This window comes from Suricata suricatta, chromosome 1, assembly GCF_006229205.1.
Source record: "Suricata suricatta isolate VVHF042 chromosome 1, meerkat_22Aug2017_6uvM2_HiC, whole genome shotgun sequence".
Classification (NCBI taxonomy): domain Eukaryota; kingdom Metazoa; phylum Chordata; class Mammalia; order Carnivora; family Herpestidae; genus Suricata; species Suricata suricatta.
This window is the reverse complement of record NC_043700.1, coordinates 6481887-6504831: the sequence shown is the minus strand read 5'-3', so window position 1 is coordinate 6504831 and position 22945 is coordinate 6481887. Positions and strand designations below refer to the sequence as shown.

Genomic DNA, 22945 nt, shown 5'->3' with positions numbered 1-22945 from the left:
CAGTTTATTGCAGGGGGAGATGAGGGTTTTAACCGGATCCCCAAACATCGTCTGAACAAGACGTGTCCTGCAGAAACCTCACAGGTGTGTGGAACTCAGAGTAGTTGGTGCTCCACTTCCCCACCCCCCAGGGACCGCTCTCACTGCACATGAGAACTACATCTCCACCTGATGGCTCTCTCACCCTCCAGGCTTATTTATCACAGTGGGAGAATATGGCTCTAATCATTATTGAAGCAATTAACTTTTCTGCTTAGGGAAATATGTTTAATTAATCAAAACACTTCTGCTAAGTCATGTTGACCAGTACAGAAAGTTCTCTAGTCAGTGATACAGTTTTTTAAAAACGATCTGACTCACAAATATTAGTACTTTTTAAATTCCATAATAAAAAACTGTAGAAAGAAAAATATAGTTCTTCTGGAAAGTCTATACTACATAAACCTTCATGTACTTTTCAGTATTGACCCTCAATAATCATTTGTAAAATTGCCTGTATGGGATCATACCTCCCTCAGAGCATTGCTCTGGAGATCACACAGTCGACAGCTCAAAAGTCTTGGCCCTGTTTCTGATGCATTAGAACCACCCAAAAAATCCTTATTGATGTGATTGAGTCATAAACTGCTTATGTTGTTTAATAATCTGGTCAAAATTCTTAGAGTAAATCCTTCTTAATCCCTGTATTACATGTGTATCTAGCTTATCAACTCATCTTAAAACATGTTAGGCATGTAATATGATTTTATACAATACTGCATGGCTTCTCCATGTGGCACCGTCACAATCAGCTGAAGCATTTGATACAAACACAGTTGTCAAGGGAGGAAATCCTAGGATCTCTATTTTTGGCAAAGGCTCTGGTGGTCTTGGTACCCAGCCACAAAATTAGGAGGGGATAAAAACAAATCTCTGATATTATTTTTCTCTTTCAAGGGGCTCTCTTTAGAATTAGGAACTGATTTGGTTAAGTATGTAGCCATGACAAACATATGTAATTTTTAAACCTGTCATTTTAGTTTGCTATCTTAATAATTTGTCCTGAATTCAAATGTTTGTCTCAACTCTATATTTTGTTTAGACCAGGAATATATGTAAATAAAATGTTAGTTAAAATTTTAATAATATTTGGGGATTATGTGGGCTATATTCTAGAATGCTGTAAAAATAGACATGATCATGGGGTTCCTGGGTGGCTCAAATGGCTGAATGTCCAACTCTTGATTTCTGCTCAAGTCATTCTAGCATCGTGGGATCAAGCCCCAGGTTGGGCTCCTGACCATGGAGGCTGCTTATGATATTCTCTCTCTCTCTCTCTCTCTCTCTCTCTCCCTCTCCCCCTCCCCTCCTCTCCCCCTCTCCTCCTCTCTCCCTCTCCCTCCCTCCCTCCCTCTGCCCCCCTTCTCCACTTGCACTCACTTTCTCTCTCTAAAAATAAAAAAATATATGGAGAGAGCCCATCATGTCATTAATTAAAGGGTTAACCATTAGAAAGGCGGTCTATTAAAACCTTTACAATGTAATGTGTTCCTCAGAAGCACAATTTTGTGCTTTTATATTATTAGATAAGATAGATAAGCCAGGGTGTGATCCTGGCTGCTCTGATTGGACACCCAAGGTATCACAATGCTAGATATTTAGAAAGAGTATTTTTGGAAACATTTCTGAAAAAGTGCTAGAAATTTCTAATTTTATATCTCCTAGTATGTAGGCCCAAAAAGAGTAGAGGTCATGTTTTTTTTTTTGTCATTCCTGTACACTCAGTGCATAAATCAGTATGTGCTCAAAAATTCACTGAATATTGATAGAGTGATTCAGTGTCCATGCTGCTAACAAGCCAGAGAAAAAAAGGTGCATTTGTGAAATAAACCTAGTACAGTCGAGTCATGATGTAATGGTAACTGTACTATTTCTATCCAAGGGACATATTTCCTTGCATAATAGTATGATAGGAGAAAGCCAGGTTGGCTCTGTGCCAATAACAGCTCCACTGACACTTAAGTATCTTAAGGCTATATTGAATTGTTACCCGTTTTCAGAAGCCGTCATCTGAAAAGTCATTTGCTCTAACTTTACTGGTGTGCTAACTTCACATTCCCTTGTGTGTTGATGACTTTGTCTAAGACCCATATTGGCCATGGTCCCAGTAACTGTAACTAGAAGCGCTTTCTTGGCCACACACTCCAACCCCAGCCTCTCTATTCTTTAGTATTCGCAAGGCTAGGGGTCAGCAGTAGTTGTGGGGATAAAAAGGACTCCACGAAGGGAGTCCTTCCAGAAAGGAGAGTCCTGTCAATCTGGAGACTCACAGTCTTCAGTTCTAAGAAACTGTTTTCGAGCGCCTGATAATTTACTAATCTTTATTTCCTCTGTTTCTCATGGTGGACCTCGTATTTGGATGTGTATATTGGAGTTCCTTATCTGATTTCCTAAGTTGGTTATCTCTTCTCTTTAGTTTCCATCTTTGTCTTTTTCTTCTACCAAGTCATATGTTTCCTCTCCTTTGTCTTTTAGCCCTTTCATTAAAATGTTAACATCTGCTATCATGTGTTTATTTACTAACAGCTTTTAACTTTTTTTTTTTTTTTTTTTGCTGTTGCCATTGTTAGCATCCACTCTGATTTCAAGAATGCAATGTATTTACTTATATCCTAGGGGAATGTAGGAGTGTGTGTGTGTGTGTGTGTGTGTGTGTGTGTGCGCCGTTTTTAATCAGCTGCCTGCTGTGTCTCTCATTTCTCTGAGTTCTTTGTGTTTATTTTGGTTTGAAGTTGGAGATATTCCTCCAAAACCTATCGATCTTTTGTTGTCCCTTTATAATTAAGAGTAAACTCCCAGCAGTATGGTAGACATGACATGAAAAACTTTGCTGTTGTAAAGCATTTAAAATTATTGAATTAATACGTGTATGTATTTAAGGTACACATATGTAAAATATAGATAGAATTAAAATACATTTACTCATATATGTATGCATTGATATTCTGAGCTGAGTTCCGCCCCAAGCAGGGAGTGAACTTGGAATACATAGTGTAGAAACTTAGAGTTAGGTACTACTGGAGGACTGAGCCACGAAAAGAAAATAAATCAAAAATGAAACCTAACAGCAACAATGACAAAAATTCCGAGTATGATAGAAAGGAAAGTTACCTTCCTTTTTACCTTGGGTGGTGTGGGAGAAGTCCCCTCAAAATTCAATCCCACAAGCCAGCTCTTTTATGAGTTTGTGACCTTAATTTCTGCTACCTTAGACTGAAAAACCCAAGTTTAAGATTGAGTTTCAAGGAAGTCACCATAAATTCCAGAAGATTGCTATTCTGTAGCTCATGTTTTCTAACAATGATGCAATTAGGGTACAAACAAGTAATAAACCAAAACATAGAAAAATATCACACATTTGGGAATTACAAAAAAAATCAAAGAAAACTAATATATAAATACATTTTGAGTCAAAAATCACAATAGGTTTTAGGAAATGTTTACAACTGAACAATAATGGAAAGATCACATATTAGAACTTGTGAAGTCACAATTAGAAGGGACTTCATATCCCTAAGTTTTTATTAGAAAAGAAGAAAGACTAAAAACTAATGAGCTCAGCAACCGCCTCAGGACATTATGAAACATAAAGGAAAATTAACGAAATAAATTAAAAACAGAAATTGATGAAACATAACATAATCATGCAAAATGGGTTATTTAAAAAGACTAATAATATTAAGAAACATTAGGATTTTATTATGCTAGTCATCAGTACTATTTGCTCAGTATTTAGGACCCTCTGTCTCGGGGACACATGGTAAAACTGCACTTTGTGAAGTTTGAGAGGGAGGCATGGTGGCTCTTTCTGGCCTTCGGGCTGTGAGTAGAAATCTCTCTCTCACCTGCAGCTCAGAGTGTTTAATTGTCAAAGTGAAACTTTCCTGATGGTTTTTATTCTGAGGATATGACTGGCAGGGTTCAAGATGGTGTCTCCCTTTTCAGCCTGAGTTTCTGAATGCAGGCTATAGTAGGTGGAGAACCCCACTTCTAAACTAGGATAGAAATACTATAACCTGGGGGCGCCTGGGGGGCTCAGCCCGTTAAGCGTCCAACTTTGGCTCAGGTCATCATGTCACAGTCTGTGAGTTTGAGCCCCGCATTGGGCTCTGTACTGACAGCTCCAAACCTGGAGCCTGCTTCAGATCCTGTCTCCCTCTCTCTCTCTGCCCCTCCCCTTCTGGCACTCTGTTTCTGTTTCCCACAAAATAAATGAGCATTTTTAAAACTTTAAGAAATATTATAACATGAAAGATAAAATGTGATATTTTAAATCATTGAAAAAAAATTTTTTTAATTTATGTAGCAAACATAGAACATAAAACATAGGCTATTCTGACTGATGCACATTAAAAATAGAGAAAGAGGGGTGGCTGGGTCACTTAGTCAGTTGAGGAATGACCCTTGATTTCAGCTCAGGTCATGATCTCACAGTTCAAGCAATTGAACCCCAAGTCGGGCTCTGAGCTGACAGCATGGAGCCTGTTTGGGATTCTCTCTCTTCTGTCTCTGTCTCTCTCTCTCTCTGCTCTCCCTCCTCAAAATAAATAAATTTATTTAAAAAATTTTTAAATAGAGAAATTTTTTTTTAAATAGGGAAGGAAAGTGAGAAAAAGGAAAAGAGATTAAGGTGGGGAGGCAGAGGGGGAGATGGAGGAGAGGTGGAGGGCTAGAGAAATGAAGAAAGAAGAACATTGAAATTATCAGAGAAAACAAAAGGAAATATGAACAGATTTATGATAAATAAGTTAAAAATACTTTAAAACAGAGGCACCTGAGTGGTTCAGTTGGTTAAGCCTCCGACTTCTGCTCAAGTCATGATCCCGTAGTTTGTGAGTTCAAGCCCTGTGTCAGGCTCTGTGCTGACACCTCAGAGCCTGGAGCCAGTTTCAAATTCTGTGTCTCCTTCTCGCTCTGCCCCTCCCCTGCTTGTGCTCGCTCAGTCTTGCTCTCTCTCTTTCTCTCTCTCTCAAAAATAAATAAACATTAAAATTTTTTAAAATATAAAACGAAATTACAACTTCATCATAAATTTTAAATCTTATATCAAGTTTACAAACATATAAAAATTGAACTTAGTAAACAGACTTACAAAGAAATAGAAATCTTGGTAAGTTCTATAAATATTAGCAAATTACATCAGTAGTTACAACTCCCTCAAAGTTCACAGTAACCTGTGTGGTTTTACTCACTGGTTCTACCACATATTTGTTGTGCAGCTAAACTTGACAGAAACAACCCCACAACCCTAAGGGACAGGAGGAGGTCACTTTCCAAGCCTAATAGAAACTTGATTCCAAAGCAAGAAAGCAACAATCAGATGTCAGTCACATTCATGAACATAGATATCTCTGTCCTCACCTACTACATTTTTAGCCTCATTTTATATTCCTTTGTTTCAGTGTCAGTCTGTTGTACCAGCAATGGCTTCTTAAATTTTCCTCAGAGACTCTCATCAAAACCTACCTCAGGACATTAGCATTTACCTTTCCTGTTTGATACCCTCTTCTCCCACAGACCCTCTGGGACCGCTTTGCCTCCTTCGTGTCTTTTTTAAAATGTCAGCTTGGTTATTCCTTTCCTGACAAAAACTGAAATCATTATTCTGCTGTTACCTCCCCCCCTTTTCTGTTTTGGTTTTGCTGTCTGCATTTTCCACAACCTCTCCACCTTGCTGGCTGTCTGTCTCCCTTTAGAGAGTGGAGCCCTTGTTTGCCTCCTTACTTCCACAGCTCTGGCAATCAGCATGCTGCCCGGCACCTGGCGAACACCGGGGACCTATTTGTGGGATGAATTGATAAATGCAAAAGTATCGAACAAAATGTTAGCATGACAAATTCAGCAGTGTATGAAAAATACAGTATGACTCAGTTGGATTTTTCTCAGCGTTGCTGGTTTAAATTAGAAAAACTTATTGAAATGGCAGACAAAAGGAAACAACAAAATTATTTCAACAGATGGGGGGAAGGCATGTTATGGAATTCAAAATTATAGAGACCTCCTTAACCAGTAAACCAACAGCAAACATCAAGCTTGATGGTAAAAGCTAGCAAGTGTTGTCTTTATTATCAGGAACAGGAAAAGGTGCCCTTTTTTCATTGTTTCTCCTCATCTCAGTGCATTGTACTGGACAGAATAAGCCGATAGATAAATAGAAGGTACAAAAAATGAAATAAAAGAAAGCTCAAATTTTTCACAGATGTTATGATCATCAACTAACTCAAATTCACCGAATCAAAATAATTCAGGTGTTCATCACAAGAAGTTTGGGAATTTTCTAGACACAAAATCAGTGTCGGGATGCCAGTCAGAATCCTAATTGGTTTAACTGTAAAATCAACAGAACTGTTTCTGAAATTTACGTGGTGAGGTGGAAGGTCATTAACAGCACGATCCACATGAGGAAGAGGAACAAGTTGGGGGAATTTTCTCCACCACAAACCGAGACATGTTGTAAGGCAGGGTGATAGGGGCCCAGGGACAGGCCAGGATGCTGATGGAGCACAATAGAGAGCCCCCAAACAAACCCAGACCTCTCTAGGTATGAGGTAAAAACCGAGGTGACCTCACAGCTCAGTAGAGAGCATGTCAACTCATTGGTAAATGATGCTAGGAAATATTTATCGATGAATAATTGCCGATCCCATTTGTCAACCCGTTCTCCAGAATCCACCACTGTGTGAGCCTCCCTCCTCAGCTGCCTTCTTCCAGGCTCTTTGTCTTGTTGGTTTGTGTTCTTTCCCCTTGACTTATCTTGGTGCCCTTTGTGGGAAGAGCAGTGGCAAAGGCTTGTGTTTATTTCACAATGTTTAAATGGAAGGAAATTAATCATAGATCTCATCTTTCTTAAAAAATGTGGAACATGTCAAGAACTTCTGTTTTCTTTGAATTTTTATAGCAGGACAAGTCTGTGTATAACCCTGCTAAATATTGGACAGATGCTAATGTTTCCAAGTGTGTTGAAAAGAAAGTCTTGTCATTCCTTTAATATTTTTTTTCCATATGAAGGTAAAGGCATAGTGTTCGTTTGAGAAAATACAGCCAGGAACTGAGTGTGTATGAGCAGCCCTTCTCTGTGTATACAGGTCGTGTCTACTGGATAACATGTAAATTCCATGTTCAGTATTAGAGCCATCAACTCTTCTTTGAGAATCGGTAGCCCTATTCTCCTTATACCTAGTATTGAAAGTGTTTCCTGTGCAAAGTAATCTTTATTGTCTTTATAGAGATTTTCTCAAGAAATATTATTTTCTCCGGTGCATCTCCGGAGCATCTCCACGTATGATGCTTTTGCCACTAGTCATTAAATGGAGCGGTTTCTGCTTTGAGGGGCAGTGAAAACGTGGTGGTGGGCGGCAGCAGAAGCCGCAGCCTTAAAGGATGATTGTTGGGAGCACGTCCTGGCCCCAAAGCACGGTTGCTATGGTGATTCTGCTGCTCTGCCAAGGCTCTTTCTCACTGTGGGTGGAGAGAAGTTCTCCTGCCAGCAGCTATGTGGGATTCTGGCAGCTGGAGAGAAGGCTGAAATGATGCCCTGCTTCCCCCGATGGGAGTTCTGAGAGTCTTCTTTTAAATCGAATCGGCAGCTCCGGCGCTGTGGGAGAGCGGGGGCTATTAGGATCTAGACCATCCTAAGTGCAAAATGTGCATGATGAGAGTCTTCAAGCTCCTTATTTTGAGCAAAAATTTTGCAGCGGATTGGGACATAAATTATAGGAGTCTAGCCTCACATGGCAGTAAGGTTTAGGGAAACCTGTGTTTGTCAATAAGGGTGATCTGATTCTGAGGGATTTAAATGGCCGCACTTTAACAGGGAGTGTATATGTGTATATTTCCATTTAATTTGGAGACCTTAAACTCATTCAGAAATGCTGATTAACTCAGGGCCGTCAATTTGGGTTTACGCAGTATTGAAATTTGTCTCGTGGTTTTCTCAATCTAGAAGGCACCACACAGTTAAAGCTGTAATTAATCCTGTACCCTGTGATGCTAACCACCACCCTTCACCTCCTGAACTTATAAAGTCTAGGTCATTGGTGACTGCTAAGCCACAATCAAGACTATGTGAAAGAAGTAGAAACTGACTCTGAATTAGAATTCAGATGAACAAAATTAATCAGAAGTCTTCAGTGGCATTTGAGGGACCATCTATAGGCTTACTGCTTTGTTTGCCCCTGGGCTTCATTCTGATTTTATTTTTGCTTTGTTAAAAGCTTTAAGAGGACCCAGAAAAGGTAATTCCTATCTGTGAATTTGACGGTTGGACTCTTCTTTACATTTAGACTTCTATTCTGAAGTGTTTTATGCACTATATTACATTAATCTTGTTTTGACAGCTCAATGCCTACAGAAGAAAGCCCACATACCCACATACCTATATCAAATTCTTTGAGAATAGTAAAGGGGAGAAATCACAATGGGGTTTGAAATCATGGGAATGTTTGGGGTGCTTGCCAAGATAAGGGGTAACTCCTCTTTGGGTTAGTACTGATTTTGTTTCTTGATTCCCTTTGTTTTTAAATAGTAAATGGTTAAAATTTTATAACATGGAGAGACAGAGCATAGTTCAAAGATTTTTCTGCTATCCTGTTCATCTCCACTCAAAACTGTGTACAATGACATTCAGAGGCTACACACTCTGGTCCCATCCATCTGCTAGTGAAATCTCTTCCTATCATATGAAGTGTCAAGCTGTTCTGCCCTTTTCTACTTCCCCACATTGTGTGTGTGTGTGTGTGTGTGTGTGTGTGTGTGTGTGTGTGTGTGTGTTAGGGGAATAAGGTTCAGGAAATGATTTCCTGTACTAACAATTTTGCTTTGAAAGTAAGGAGGTATTCTGATTTCTTTTCATTTGCCTCTGGGGTAGAAGTAATACCCATAATTCTCTCAAGAAGGCTAGTTCCAATGATCAGTATTAAAATTAGCAGTCTAGACCACTCTCTAAATATGGAGTTACTTACACACGAAGTTTATAATTATTGCATGAATTGTATGTTACTATAAACATATATGCATTCTAGATAAGGTGAGCACAGATCTTCCTATGGCTTAAGTACAATAAATAACCTTCCATTTTCCAGTCTCCTTTTTTATTTGCTTCTGCAGAAAGGAAGAGACAGTTACATGGAGATTTTTTGAGAGGCTTCAGCATTATGAAAAGAGATTGGATCAAAAATTTCCAAAAGGAGAAGAGTAGGGGAAATCTCTGAAATAGGATATATGTATAGGGGAGGGGGACACAGGTAGATGGAGGGGAAACCAGATTATCACAGGAGCTGCTCCGAGCCTGGTAGCACCTCACTCACATTTCTTTTCTCACCAGCAGCCGGTGCAAAGTACCTCATCAATAGGTCTTATTGCAAAACATACACACTTACGCATTCTAGTTAATCTCTTAGAAGATACCTAGCAAATTCTGATATTTATTTTTCATACTAAGAGCCATGGTTTTCTGATGTCTGAAACAAACAGTTACCTTTCAAAAGGCTGACATGGCAGAACTTTAAAAAGAAAAGTGATTTAAGAAAAAAGCAAAAGTGATTACTGCAGTCACCGTGTTTTTGAAAACCACATTACAACACAATCATAGTTCATCTTAATATAGCTAAAGGTATGGCTAGTAATGGTAGACCTAGCATTATTCAGTAGCTACTGTAGGTCATGCTTTATTTTATGTATTAGATCACTTTTATTTTATTTTATTAGCACACTTTTAAATTTTATTTTATTTTAATTCCAATGTACTTAACATATAGTGTTTATACTAGTTTCAGGTATACAGTGTGGTCACTGAACAATTCTGTACATTACTCAGTGCTCACAAGATAAGTGTGCTGTTCAATCCCCTTCACCTACTTGACCCATCCCCCCACCCACCTCCCCTCTGGTAAACCATCTGTTCTCTACAGTAAAGAGTCTTTTTTTGGTTTGTCTCCTTTTTTCCCTTTGTTCATTTGCTTTGTTTCTAAGATGTTATTTTTAAGTAATCTCTATACTCAATATGGGGCTCAAACTCATATCCCTAAGATCAAAATTCACACACTTTCCCAGCTAGGGGCCCCCATTTTTTAATTTCTTAAATTCCACATATGAATGAAATCATATGGTACATGCCTTTCTCAGATTGGCTTATATTGCTTAGCATAACACACTCTAGCTCCACCCATGTCATTCACATGCCAAGATCTCATTCTTTTGATGGCTATGTAATATTCCGTGTGTGTGTGTGTGTGTGTGTGTGTGTGTGTGTGTGTGTGTGAGAGAGAGAGAGAGAGAGAGAGAGAGAGAGAGAGAGAGAGATACACCACATCTTCTTTATCCATTCATCTGTCTGTGGACACATGGGCTGCTTCTGTAATTTGGCTATTGTTAATAAATACTGTTGTAAACAACGGGGTGCATAGATATCTTTTTGAATTAGTGTTTTCATATCTTTTGATTCCCTACTTAATGCTCACAAGAACAATTTGAGGGAAATTCTGTCACTCTTTTACAGATGATGAAAGGGAAGGAATAAACCTACTTAAAAACAAACATACAGGGATAGAGTTAGGATATTACCCATCCTCGACTCTCTTTTCTCCTGGCCTCTATCTTTCACATTGTTTTCAGTCACGCACTGCAGCAAGAACTGAATTTCACGTTTGAGTCACTACAAAGCTAACTTACATTACTATCTCGAACTCAAAAGCTTCTAAAATAATTTGCCTTATTACCTGCAGTGCTCTCAGTATTGTCTGTTCTCTCAAACTTCTCAAAACTTCTAGTTGAAGTTCCCTGAATTGGGTTCACAATGAACAGGTTTTGATGCACTATTTTAAAAATACAGTCGCAGGGAGTTCCTTAGAGTAAATGCCATTAAAATAAAAACTGAAGCATGTGAAAACTGACAGCAATAAAGTGAAGAGAGCATGATATGCACGCACGTTCTGAAGATTCTGGGAAGTCTGGTTGGGAAGGAAGGGCTTCTGTTGGTTTGGGGGAGAGAAGAGGAAGCATTCAACGGAACTAAATATTCTCCTATTTGTGGAGGACGGGCTTGTAATTAAGAGCCTTGATGTTTATTGCCTCCGTGTGTGTTGACTTGATTTCATCTATAAATGCAAATATATATTCCCATAAAGCTATTTTTTTTAATTAGATGAAGAAAAAAATACAAATTCCTAACATGTTCCTGTCGGTCTTCCGCAGGGTGTTTTGAGTGCTGTATTAAGTGCCTGGGCGGCATTCCCTATGCCTCCCTGATCGCCACCATCCTGCTCTACGCCGGAGTTGCCCTGTTCTGTGGCTGCGGTCATGAAGCGCTGTCCGGAACCGTCAACATCCTGCAAACCTACTTTGAGATGGCGAGAACCGCTGGGGATGCACTTGACGTCTTTACCATGTGAGTCCCCCTCCTATCGCTCTGTAACTTGAGAGTATGTGTTCACAGTGCTGTGTGTTGAATAAATAGAGGTCTAGAGTCAAGTGAGGCCATGTTACAGATGAAGAAATAAATACCCGTAGGTTATACACATGAGACAAAAGACTGTTGACCTTTACTATGAATGCAGGACACATAGCAGAAGGTTGGAAGCCGACTGAATCTGGCCTTGATTTGTGTTTCAATTTGACCATCACGTTTTATCCAGAATTCAGTCACCATTAAGTGGAATGCTTGCCTTTCTTTGGCTCTTCTCATTTGAGCAGAAGCTGGTCTAGTAGAAGAGTACAGGGAATAGAAAACAGAGCCAGGTATCAGTGTAGACTCTGCTGCTAATTCTAGGGAGTTGGCAGAATTCTGTGGGTTCTCTCACCTTTCTAAACATTTTAATTCAGCTATGGGTGGATATCATCTTTCTTTCCTGCCTCACAGAAAGGATGTGGGCTTCCCAATTAATCTTTAGGACTGATTCTTACTAACTTTGGTTCATGATAAATCAGAAGGAATATTGAGCATCTTTTTGCAAACATGAGATATACTTAAGACATACATTTGACTCATAAAATGCAAAATCCTGGGGTCACTGGATTTTAATATTTTTTTCCAAAGTAACTCAAACACAGTCTAGAAGTAAAAGAGTTTGCTGTTGAAGTTGTAATCCCTTGTTGCTGAATATCACAGAGAACAAATGCTCAGGATTGAATTTAGTTCCAAATAAATTCCCAAGTCAGCTCATTTATTCAGTGATACAATGCCCACAAAAAGAAAACAACTTGTTTTTAAACTGCACGTTGTAATCCCAGCTGAGAGTAGAATTTCTGTTGCATTAACCGGCATAGAGTCTGATCCCCTATAACTTTGTGCATGGATTTCATGCTTCTTGATACTGGGCAATTATAATATTTTTCATGTTGCTTTATTTTGTCATTCAGAGTAAATTCAAACCTTCTTAAGTGATATGTACTTTTTTTGAAATAGATGGGTTTAGAGTTACAGATCTTAGTACTTAATATGGCTGATGAGACTGACTTTGCTTATTTACTCTTAGAATTCCATCAAATGGTTAATGACATTTCTTATTACCCAGAGCCAGTTCCTTCTGACCTGGTGTAATTACATTTGAAGACCCTAATATAAGACAATACTTAGTCAACCTGGACAACTTTCTAGGTGGAAGACAACTTTTCTCCAACTCCAATATCAGAAAATGTATCAAATTATTAAAATTTTTATAATCTATCAGCTACAGGAAGAATATCTTGAACACAATATTGCTCATACATTATATTTTTTATTTTATTAATTAAAATTGCTGATTTCTATGTAAATGAAAAGAGAAAAAGGCACCAATTTCTATCAAATTATAGAGCAAGTAGTTCCTATTTTGCAGAGTGGAAGGCATGTGCCGTTGGACGTAGTGTAGAGCAAAATTTTTAGGAAAAGGAAATATTTACTTAAAATATTTATGCTTCTCTAAAATATGATGTCACTTAAAATCTGGGAAAGATTGATCTTAAATAAGAAATATGACAAAGCAGGTGTGTGAGACTGAGCACCTCCCCCAACATCGTTAGTAAGAGGAGAAAGGAGTTAATTTCCCACTCAGTTAAGAACTGAGATTATTTAAAAACATAGTCCCTAACTCTGAAGTATCAATTTAGAGCTTCATCAATGTCATGGTCTCATAGAAATGAAGAGTTCATGGCAAATTTTAAAAATCATAAACTAAAAATGACAAAGGACTTCTATCACTTTCCTCATATTTCCAATGTAATTTCATTTTACAAATTAGTTTTATCCATTAAAATTAAACTCTTTAAGCCCTTAGCAGACAGTCTATCAATTTCCATTACATTAGCTATATAGCATGAATCGATCCTTGAAAGTTTATAAATGATACTGTCATTTGGAATATGATTAAACTATCTGAAAATGCTTTGGATTATCACTAGTTAGCCTGCAGAGATCCTTAAGAAGATGATTGCAAAGGATATATTTTAATGTGATAAAACTGACATTTTCTTTTTAGTTTTAACTCAGCCTACACTGGACAAAATATGTTTCCACTGTGCATTATTTTAAGCTACCACAGATGTCCTTAAAATCTACAGATTCTCTATATTTAGGCTACATCCAAATTGTTAACCTTAGATACAGAATAGAAGTCTGGAAGAAATCATGAGCCTAATAAGTGACATGAGCTGATTGTGTACATCCATCAGGAACCATTTGTCAAGACACCTATTTGACAGTTAGCAGACTTTCATATATCACAGGATTCTACTCAAGCTCTGAAGGAAGAGTATATGTAGGAATTGAGAAGAGAAGGCAGAGATCATCTGCTTAATTTGGTACTTTTACCTTTGCTCTGTTGCGTTGGAAATTAACTGTGAAATTATTTAATAATGCATTTTTGGAATGGAAGAATGCCATTTTGATTGGAAGAAAGGCAAGTGCTCACCTTATCTCTACTTTTAGATTTCAAATAACTAAAATGCCTTGTACAAGGCCTTCTGAAGCTACCAAAAGAATTGAAACTCTCTCCCTGTCTGCAAATAGTTCATGAAAACAGAGGGAAGAAACGCATCATAAACTCATCAGGTACCATTAGTGCCAACTGGCACATTCCAAGAGTTACATACAGGTTTAGAGCAAGTAGAGATTGCTCTGTGGGCTGCTGCCTGACAGGAATGTCAGAGGAATAGATAAAGTGAGGGAGAAGCGGAGGAAGTAAAATAAGGAAATCCAGGATAGAGGTGGGGCAGAGATGTGTTTAATGGGCAAATGTGCTTGGAAATAAGCTAAGGTAAGTTTGGAAGAGAAAGCGAAGAAAATCCCTGTTGGCCAACTTTAGGCATTTACAGAGAGTCTGTTTCTTCCCCCTAGTTCGCATGCTCGGTTCAGCCAAATAAGGCACTCCTAGCTCATGTCCTTATGAAGGAAAAGACGCCTGTTTACTGGATGTGTGAACTCAAAGCTAAAACCAGTGGCCCAAGCCTCCATTTGTTCTCCTGTGGTCCTCAGGATCTGAAGATTACTCCATTCTTTCTCTTAGCTTCTCTGTCTCTGTCTCTTCACTGTCTTCTTTCTCTTAAACGCACACATGTATCTCAATGTGGTCAAGATCTCCAATCTACAGAAAGCAACATGCACTCTGAAACATGACCATTGCATTTCACTAATCATCTGTGTAGCAACCAAAACTGACTTCTCATAAGTAAGTTTGTATATAAATAATAAACAAGTTACAAGTTCATAAATATCATAAAGGAATAAGGGAGTGATCTCTGTCGTTGCGCAGACTGTGTTTTGGACCCTGAAATTCTCAGTACCGTCAGCCTTCACCAGTAGAAGGTGATTGGTGTGAGCTTTTCCATCTGCAGCTGATGTCATCCATCAAATCATTTTATCATATTCCATTTGGAAGTGGAAATCCCCAGAGAGAGAGAGAGAGGAGAGGGAATTGCTCGAAGATTTTGTGATCTATTGATCTGTTTTTAAGTATCGCTCTGTCCCTCCTCATCAGCTTGGTTTCTGAGGAGCTTTTCATCCATATCAGGTCTGTGGTGGTTCATTGGCTCCAAAGCATTGTGACGATGAGTGTGTGGCCCAGCCCCGTGCTTCCCTTAGGTGATATTCTTAACCTCTGCCTATGACTTTTTAGTTTGGCATAGCCATTTAGGGCCCCTCAACATGGGGAAATGGTTCACCACTGCACCACTTCTGGCTGTATGACCAGGAGATTACTTTCCGATCCGGGATTCAGACTTCCTTACCCAAGAGTCACTTGGCAGGGTGTTCTGTGTTCCATCAGTTTCATTTGGCTGAGTGAGCAAGAAATGGGTAAGCGTTTCACTTCTGCAGTGAAGATTCATAGAGGATAATGAAATGTAGAAACTGATTAGAAAATTAAATCTCAAACAATCCAAACCATTAATCTTGCTAAGTGAAATGGCTTTTTCAGTAACTCCCTGGAGGACTGAGCTATAGACACTTATTCACAAATACACCCCTTTGCAACTTATTAGACAGGGATTATATTGGGGCTTTTGATAAATTATAGAGAGGGTCCAGGATCTGGTACCATTGATTTCCAGAGTGAATGTGTTTTATGTTTGAAGTTTTATTACTGTGACTTGAAGTTGGTATGTCAAAAACAGATTACTAGATAATTAATTCTTTTTTAAAAAATTTTAACATTAGTTTATTTCTGAGAGACAGAGAGACAGAGCATGAGCAGAAGAGGAGCAGAGAGAGAGATATACACACACAGAATCTAAAGCAGGCTCCAGGCTCTGAGCTGTCAGCACAGAGCCGAATGCAGGGCTCAAAAATCATGGAGCATGAGATCATGGCCTGAGCCAAACTTGGACACTTAACCAATTGAACCATCCAGGTGCCCCAAGATAATGAATTATTTGATATTTAATGCACACGTAAAAATTAATTTCAGGGAGCCTCGGTGGCTCAATTGGTTAAGCATTCTACACTTGATTTCAGCTCAGGTCGTGATTCCAGGGCTGTGGGATTGAGCCCTGTGTCAGGCCCTGTGCTAAGTGTGGAGCCTGCTTAAGATTCTCTCTCTCTTCCCCTGTCTCTCCCTCTGCCTCTCTCCTCCACTCAGGACTCTCTCTCTCTCTAAAAAAAAAAAAAAAAAAAAAAAAAAAAAAAACCTCTTTGTTTGCCGAAAACAAAAGCAGACAGTAACTCAGATAAAGTAGATATATTGGATTTTCTCTCAGCTTCCTGTGTATGTAAATCTTTAAGTCTGCTTATAGTTCACATGTTTCTTTCTTGGAACTAAGTGAAATAGAAAACAGTTATCAGTCACTTAATGGATGGGAATGAGAAGGGAAGAGAAAGTAGGAATTCATGGCAAGACAAAACCAGGTTTCCTAGGCTGATAGAAATCATAGCGTGTACCCATCTGACCTGGGGATTGACAGTCAAACTAAATTGCTGGAATCTTCTACTTATTAGAACTTTGAAGACCAGACAAATTAGTACTGATAGGAGATTATGGAGTTGGAGATATTGATTATTGAACTGGAGATTCAAAAATAATTTCAGTCTCATCTAGAACTTCTATTAGAAAACCATAGGGAATTCCTTACTTCTGGTATAATGAACAGAGGAGATCTCCTTAGGCAGTATTTCAGACAGACGAGTAGTCCTCAAATAAGTGTCAAGAAAAAAAGAAAAGGAAAAGCCCATTTCATTAATATAAAACACCAACAGTGGGACCAAGTACATTAACCATGAAGATTGAGCTGGAGAGATAACAAGGAGGGGTGGATATAAGAGAGAGCACTGGTTCGGGGTCAGACCTCCTGTGCTTCTTTCATGTGGTATCTGCCCCTTTCTATTTTTTTTTTTTTGTTTAGTTTATTTATTTATTTGGGGAGAGAAAGAGAAGGCAGGAGCAGGGAAGGGGCCTAGATCGAGGGGGAGAGAGTGGGACTCCCAAGCAGGCACCTTACCGTCAGCAAGGAGCCCAATGTGGGGTTCAAACCCATCATCTGTGAGATCACAGTCTGAGTTGGTTCGAAGAATGAGACACTTAACCAACGAAGCCACCCAGGCACCCCTGCCCCTTTCTACTTCTCTTACCTTGGACAAATTTAACCTGTCTGGCTCAGTTCCTTATCAGTAAAAGGGGGCTTAACTCATGTTGCCAACTTGCTGAGGTTGGTATGTGGGTAAAATGAGTTGATATTTTAAAACAATTCTAACAGGGCTGGCCCCTGTTAAGGCTCCACACCCATTTATGAACATACCGCTGATGACCAGTATCATACTTCCTAGAGTCTCCCCCTGCACACCCCCAGCTTACCACAGTACCCCTAGTGGTATACTATCTGACTAGAGGATCAAACAGCCAAAGTAAGCACCAGAGTAGGCGCCAGACTTGATTAGAATTCAAAGATCTAATTTCCATTCTCTTTTCTAACATCCAGGAAAACGGCAACGTTAGAAAACTATATTCACAAATAAGAACATGATGATTTCGTTCAAATACAGTTTGAAAAGTTGTCTGATAGAGGAAAACTTGCTTTGCTCTTTGTGGTTCAGAGAGAGATTTGGGTCAAAGGATTTCAGTTTATAAGGAAATAGTTTTTTGACTCAATACAAAGAACTTTTCAAAAGTCAAGAGTTTTCTAAAGAGTACTTGGTCTGCCTTGGATTGCCCTGATTTGCCTGTCAATGAAGGTATTCAGACAAAGCTGGTAATGAACTTCCAGTTCTGAGATGCTTACAACCTATAACTCACTTGCTAAACCTTGGTCTTTTATTCCAGAACAGCTATCTGTTTTTGCCTGTTTTGCAAATTGGGTTACATAGCAAGGATAGAAATATATTTACATGTATTTACATACATAAATACATTTAAAACTTGCTGTGTTTATATTATTTCTATGTTTTTGTTTTCACATATGCAAGTATCATTTTTCAAGCTAATCTTTTGTCTGATTTGTCTTTTAATGAATTCACTCATTCAGCAAAAAATAGCGGGTCACACTCTTTGCTAATCACTGCGCTAATCCTCAGGGATCCGGTGTAGAACAAGACAAATTTATTTGCCCCAGACGCTGACATGGGGAAGATATGTGAGCAAAGCGCCGTCCACATCAGGAATCCAGGGATGGAGAGGTAGTGCTTGAGCTGATCTCAGATTAAGAAACGGAGGGGATCGAGAAGCTATAATAATGAATACTAAAAGGGTGTTGGCACAGGCATAAGACATATATCAAATGGGCCAGAAAAGAAAGGGTAAAAACAGAATTTTTTACCAAAAAACTTTCAGATGAACTGATGATTAAAATTCAAGAATAAACTATTTTGCACAAGCCAGAAGAAAAATAAATTAAGATTTCACATATTATGGGGCAAGCAGTATCTAAGAAACAGAAAAGATCACAAAGGAAAATATATATGGATTTGATATAATATAAATTAAACTTTACTCATTGAAGTATTACTTTAAAAAAATAAAAGATACACACAACTGGGAAAAATATTTACCCCTTACATGAGAAGAGGTCTGATTTTAATAAGGGAAGAATTAATTCAACAACAAAAGGATATATATTCTAGTAGAAAAATTGGCAAAATATTAAAACATTTCATTGAAGAATACAAATGATTAGTAGCTTGTAAATACATGTTCATTCACACTACTAAACTAAGAATATTAATTAAAATGATACCATGGTTACCAATTAAATTAATACCAATTAAAATAATACCTCATATTGGGAAACAGAGAATAAGTCCTCTTACTTGTTACCAATGCATTTTTAGTTTGCTTCAGATCTTCTGGATCCCGTTTTGACAATGCATTCTTTACAAAGATTTATCTAAAATGATCACTGTTATCATGCTCTTTCTAATAGTGATGCATCAGTTTCCTATCACCGCTGTAAGAAATTACAACAAATTTAGTGAATTCCAAAAAACCACATATTTATTGTTTTGAGGATCTTCTTTTCTTTCCAGTTCTAGAGATGAGAAGTCGTACATGGGTCTCACTGGGTTTATAGAAATGGGCTGAAATCAAGGGATCGGCAGGATTGTTCTCCATCTGGAGGCTCTAGGGAAGAATCTGTGTTTTCACGTCTTCCAGATTCCAGGGGCCACCTGCATCCCTTGGCTCATGACCCCCTTCCCACTTCGAAGCCAGCCCCGTAGCATCCTCAGATCTCTCTCTGAATCTGACTCAGACTCCTCTGTACCTTCCTTTCACTTACTGGTACCCTTGTGATTATTTGGGGCCCACCCACTTAACACAGGATAACCTCCAAATCTCTTATTAGTTTAACCGCATTTGCCAAGTCTCATTGACCAAGGTAAGCTGTTCACAGGCTCTGGACATGAGATAGAAACCTCCTTGGGGGACATTATTCTTCCTCCCATTCAACAAAAGTAGGGCATTGGGAAACTATATCATGATACCTTCAAATGATACAATGTGCCATAATCTTTAAAAAATGTTGGATAAATTATATAATATTTTCATAGTATATTGACCAAAACTGAAGTTTGTAAAGGAGTATATCATAATCATAACTTTTGGAATTCCTTGTAATTCCTATGGGGGGAAAAACTAGGAGGAAAAGATGTGAATAATCTGATTCTCTGATTTTAATTTTATTCTTCTCTACAATGAACATATATTGCTTTTAAGTCTGGAATACAGTTGTTTAGAGAAACATTATCAAATTTTGAAGTTTGCATTTAGAAAGGAGGTTAAGTACTTTCATGAATTCCTTAAGAAGTAGGATAATATAGGGACACCTGGGGAGCTCAGTCGGTTAAGCGGCTGGCTTTGGCTCAGGTCATGATGTCACATTTGTGGGTTCAAGCCCCACGTCAGGCTCTTTGGTGACTACTCAGAGCCTGGAGCCTGCTTCGGATTCTGTGTCTCCCTCTCTCTCTGACCCTCCCCCGCTCATACTCTGTGTGTGTGTGTGTGTGTGTGTGTGTGTGTGTGTCTCAAAAACAAACACTAAAAAAAAAGAAGTAGGATAATATAGATTGTTTTTTGGAGAGTGAGAGTGGTGAAATCAAGGTGAGATTTCTTACAGTCTCTGCTATTTCATCCCCCTCTGGACACAATCAATGACTTCAAGATTAGAGGGGTAATTAATGCACTTTTTGACATATCATTGATAGGAAACTCATTTTTATACATGACAAGAATTTAATTCCTCTAATATCATATTTCAGTGTCTTTGTTTTGTTCATATATTGTGAGTACTTTCTGTGTGAAAGAGGGATTCAGACTAGTCAGATGATGTCAGGTATATCAAAATTTAAATTTTTGGATGATTTTAAATTTTGAAATGAATTTCGGAATGTGACATTTAGTAAATGGCCTTCTGCAGATTGTTTGAAGAGAATTTCATGTAAGAATATTGAATGTCTGGAAACGTCGGTCAGATACATAGCTTGTGGCAGGCTACTTAATGCCTCCAAAGATGTCTAGAATCTCATCTCTGGAACCTGGGACTGTCATTGTATGTGCGAAACACACTAGAAGTTGTAGGCGAGTTAAGGATGTGGAGGTAGGAGGCTCCCTCACCTCTTGAGAAGGGAGTGATATATTCGAATTACTGAGGAAGGAAACTGCCAGCTAAGAATACAGTACCGGCCAAAATTATCCTTCAAAAAGGAAGGAAAAATTTTAAATAATTTAAAATTTTTCCAGATAAACAAAAGCTGAGAGGTGTTATCACCATTGGACTTGCCTTACAAAAAATGCTAAAGGGAGCTTTTCACATTGAAATGAAAGAAACTTAAAAGGCGACAAAAAAGCCCTACAAAAGCATAAAGCTCACTTGGTAAAGGTAAATCTATAGACAAATACAGAATATTGTAATACTGCAAAGCTGGCAGGTAAATCACTGTTTTAAATTTTTTAAATGTATTTTTGAAAGAGAGAGACAGAGTAAAAGTAGGGGAGGGACAGAGAGAGAGAGAGAGAGAGAGGGACGGAGGGAGGGAGGGAGATGGATGGAATCTAAAGCAGGCTCCAGTCTCTGAGCTGTCATCATAGAGCCCAACACGGGACTCGAACTCACGAACTGCGAGATCATGACCTGAGCCAAAGTTGGACACTTAACGGACTGAGGGTACCCAGGTGCCCCATATACCCACTTTTAATCCTGGTATAGAAGTTAAAAGACAAAGGAATAAAAAAAACTATAAACTATAAAAGTGCGTTGATGGATACATAATATTAAAAGGCGTCACTCATGACATCAATATACATAAAGTGTGTAGGGAAGAAAAGTGAGTTTAGGGTATTTATTTGTGATGTAAGTTAAGATGTTTTTAGCTTAAAATAGATTGTTAACTATAAGATATTTTATATAAGAAACAGGGTAACCTCAAAGAAAATATCCATAAAAAGATATACAAAAGAAAATAAGAAAAGAATCAAACCATGTCACTCCAAAACATCAGTGAAATAGAAAGGAGGAAAAGAAAGACAAAATTACACAACAGATAGAAAACAATTTAAAATGGCAATAGTTAGTCATTCACTGCCAATAGTAACTTTAAAGATGAATGGATTAAACTCCCTAGTCCAAAGACAGAGTGACTGAATAGGTAATAACCAAGATCTAAATATATGTGCTCTGCAAGAGATTTGCTTTAGATTTACAGACACAGGCTAAAAGTAAAGCATGAAAACAGATACTCCATGCAAATGATAACCAAAATAAAGGAGGAAGAGCCATACTTACATCAATCAAAATAGAGTTTAAAAACTGTCAAAAGAGACAAGAAAGGGGTACCTCAGTGGCTTAGTCAGTTAAGTGTCTGACTCTTGATTTCAGCTAAGGTCATGATCTCAGAGTTGTGAGATTGAGCATAGATTCTCTGTCTCTATCTGCTCTTCCCTGCTCACTCGCTCTCTCTCTCAAAAAAATAAAAATGAGAGAGAGACAAAGAAGGAAGGATATTATATAATGATAAATATGTCATTTCACCAGGAATATATATGCACACAGCATCCAAGCACCCAGATATACAAAGCAAATATTGACAGACCTAAAGAACTAATTAGCATCACAGTCACAGTAGGAGAATTCAGTATTCTACTTTCTGTACTGGATAGAACCACCAGACAGAAGATTAATAAGAAACAGAGTACTTGAATAACACTGTAGAACAAATGGGCCTAATAGACTTATCTAGAACATTCCACCCAACAGCAGAATACATATTCTTCTTGAGTGCTCATGGAACCTCATCCAGGATCGATCCCACATTAGGTCACAAAACAAGTTTTAGGAAATTTAAGAGGCCTTGAATTCATACTGATACCACTTCATTTACAGTAGAATCAAGAAGAATAAAATACTTAGGAATCAACTTAAGCAAGGAGGTAAAACATTTATATGCTGAAAACTATAAAACATTGGTGCAATAAGTTAATGAAGCCACAAATAAATGTAATGGCATCTCATGTTCATAGCTTTAGGAGAAATAATATTGTTAAACTATCCATACCCAAAGTGATTCACAGATTAAATAATGTCTCTATCAAAATCCAAATGGGATTTGTTCTAGAACTAGATAAGGCAATCCTAAAACTTATATGGAATCACAAAGGACCCCAAATAACAAAAACAATCTTGAGAAAGATGTATAAACCTGGAGGCTTCACATTCCTAATTTCAAAACATAGTACAAAGCTACAGTAATCAAAACAGTGTAGTCATAACATAACAGACACATAGAGTATTAGAACAGAATAGAGAGCCAAGAAATAAACCCTTGTATACACACTCAAAATGATTTGGGGGACACCTGGGTGGCTCAGTCAGCTAAGCATCTGACTTTGACTCAGGTCGTGAAATTACAGTTTGGGAGTTCAAGCCCCACATCGGGCTCTCTGCTCTCAGCACGGAGCCCTCTTCAGATCCTCTGTCCCCTCTCTTTCTGCTTCTCCCTGCTCATTCTTCCTCTCTTTCT

The 22945-nt window shown here is 38.3% G+C and overlaps 1 protein-coding gene across 1 annotated transcript in view; it reads left to right on the top strand.

Moving 5' to 3' along the window:
• Nucleotides 1-22945, top strand: part of GPM6A (glycoprotein M6A) — a 158634-nt gene that overhangs the window by 102474 nt on the left and 33215 nt on the right. Inside the window, exon 2 of the mRNA XM_029934008.1 lies at nt 11230-11422. Coding sequence (XP_029789868.1) covers nt 11230-11422 — 193 coding nt within the window. The remainder of the gene's footprint in view (nt 1-11229; nt 11423-22945) is intronic.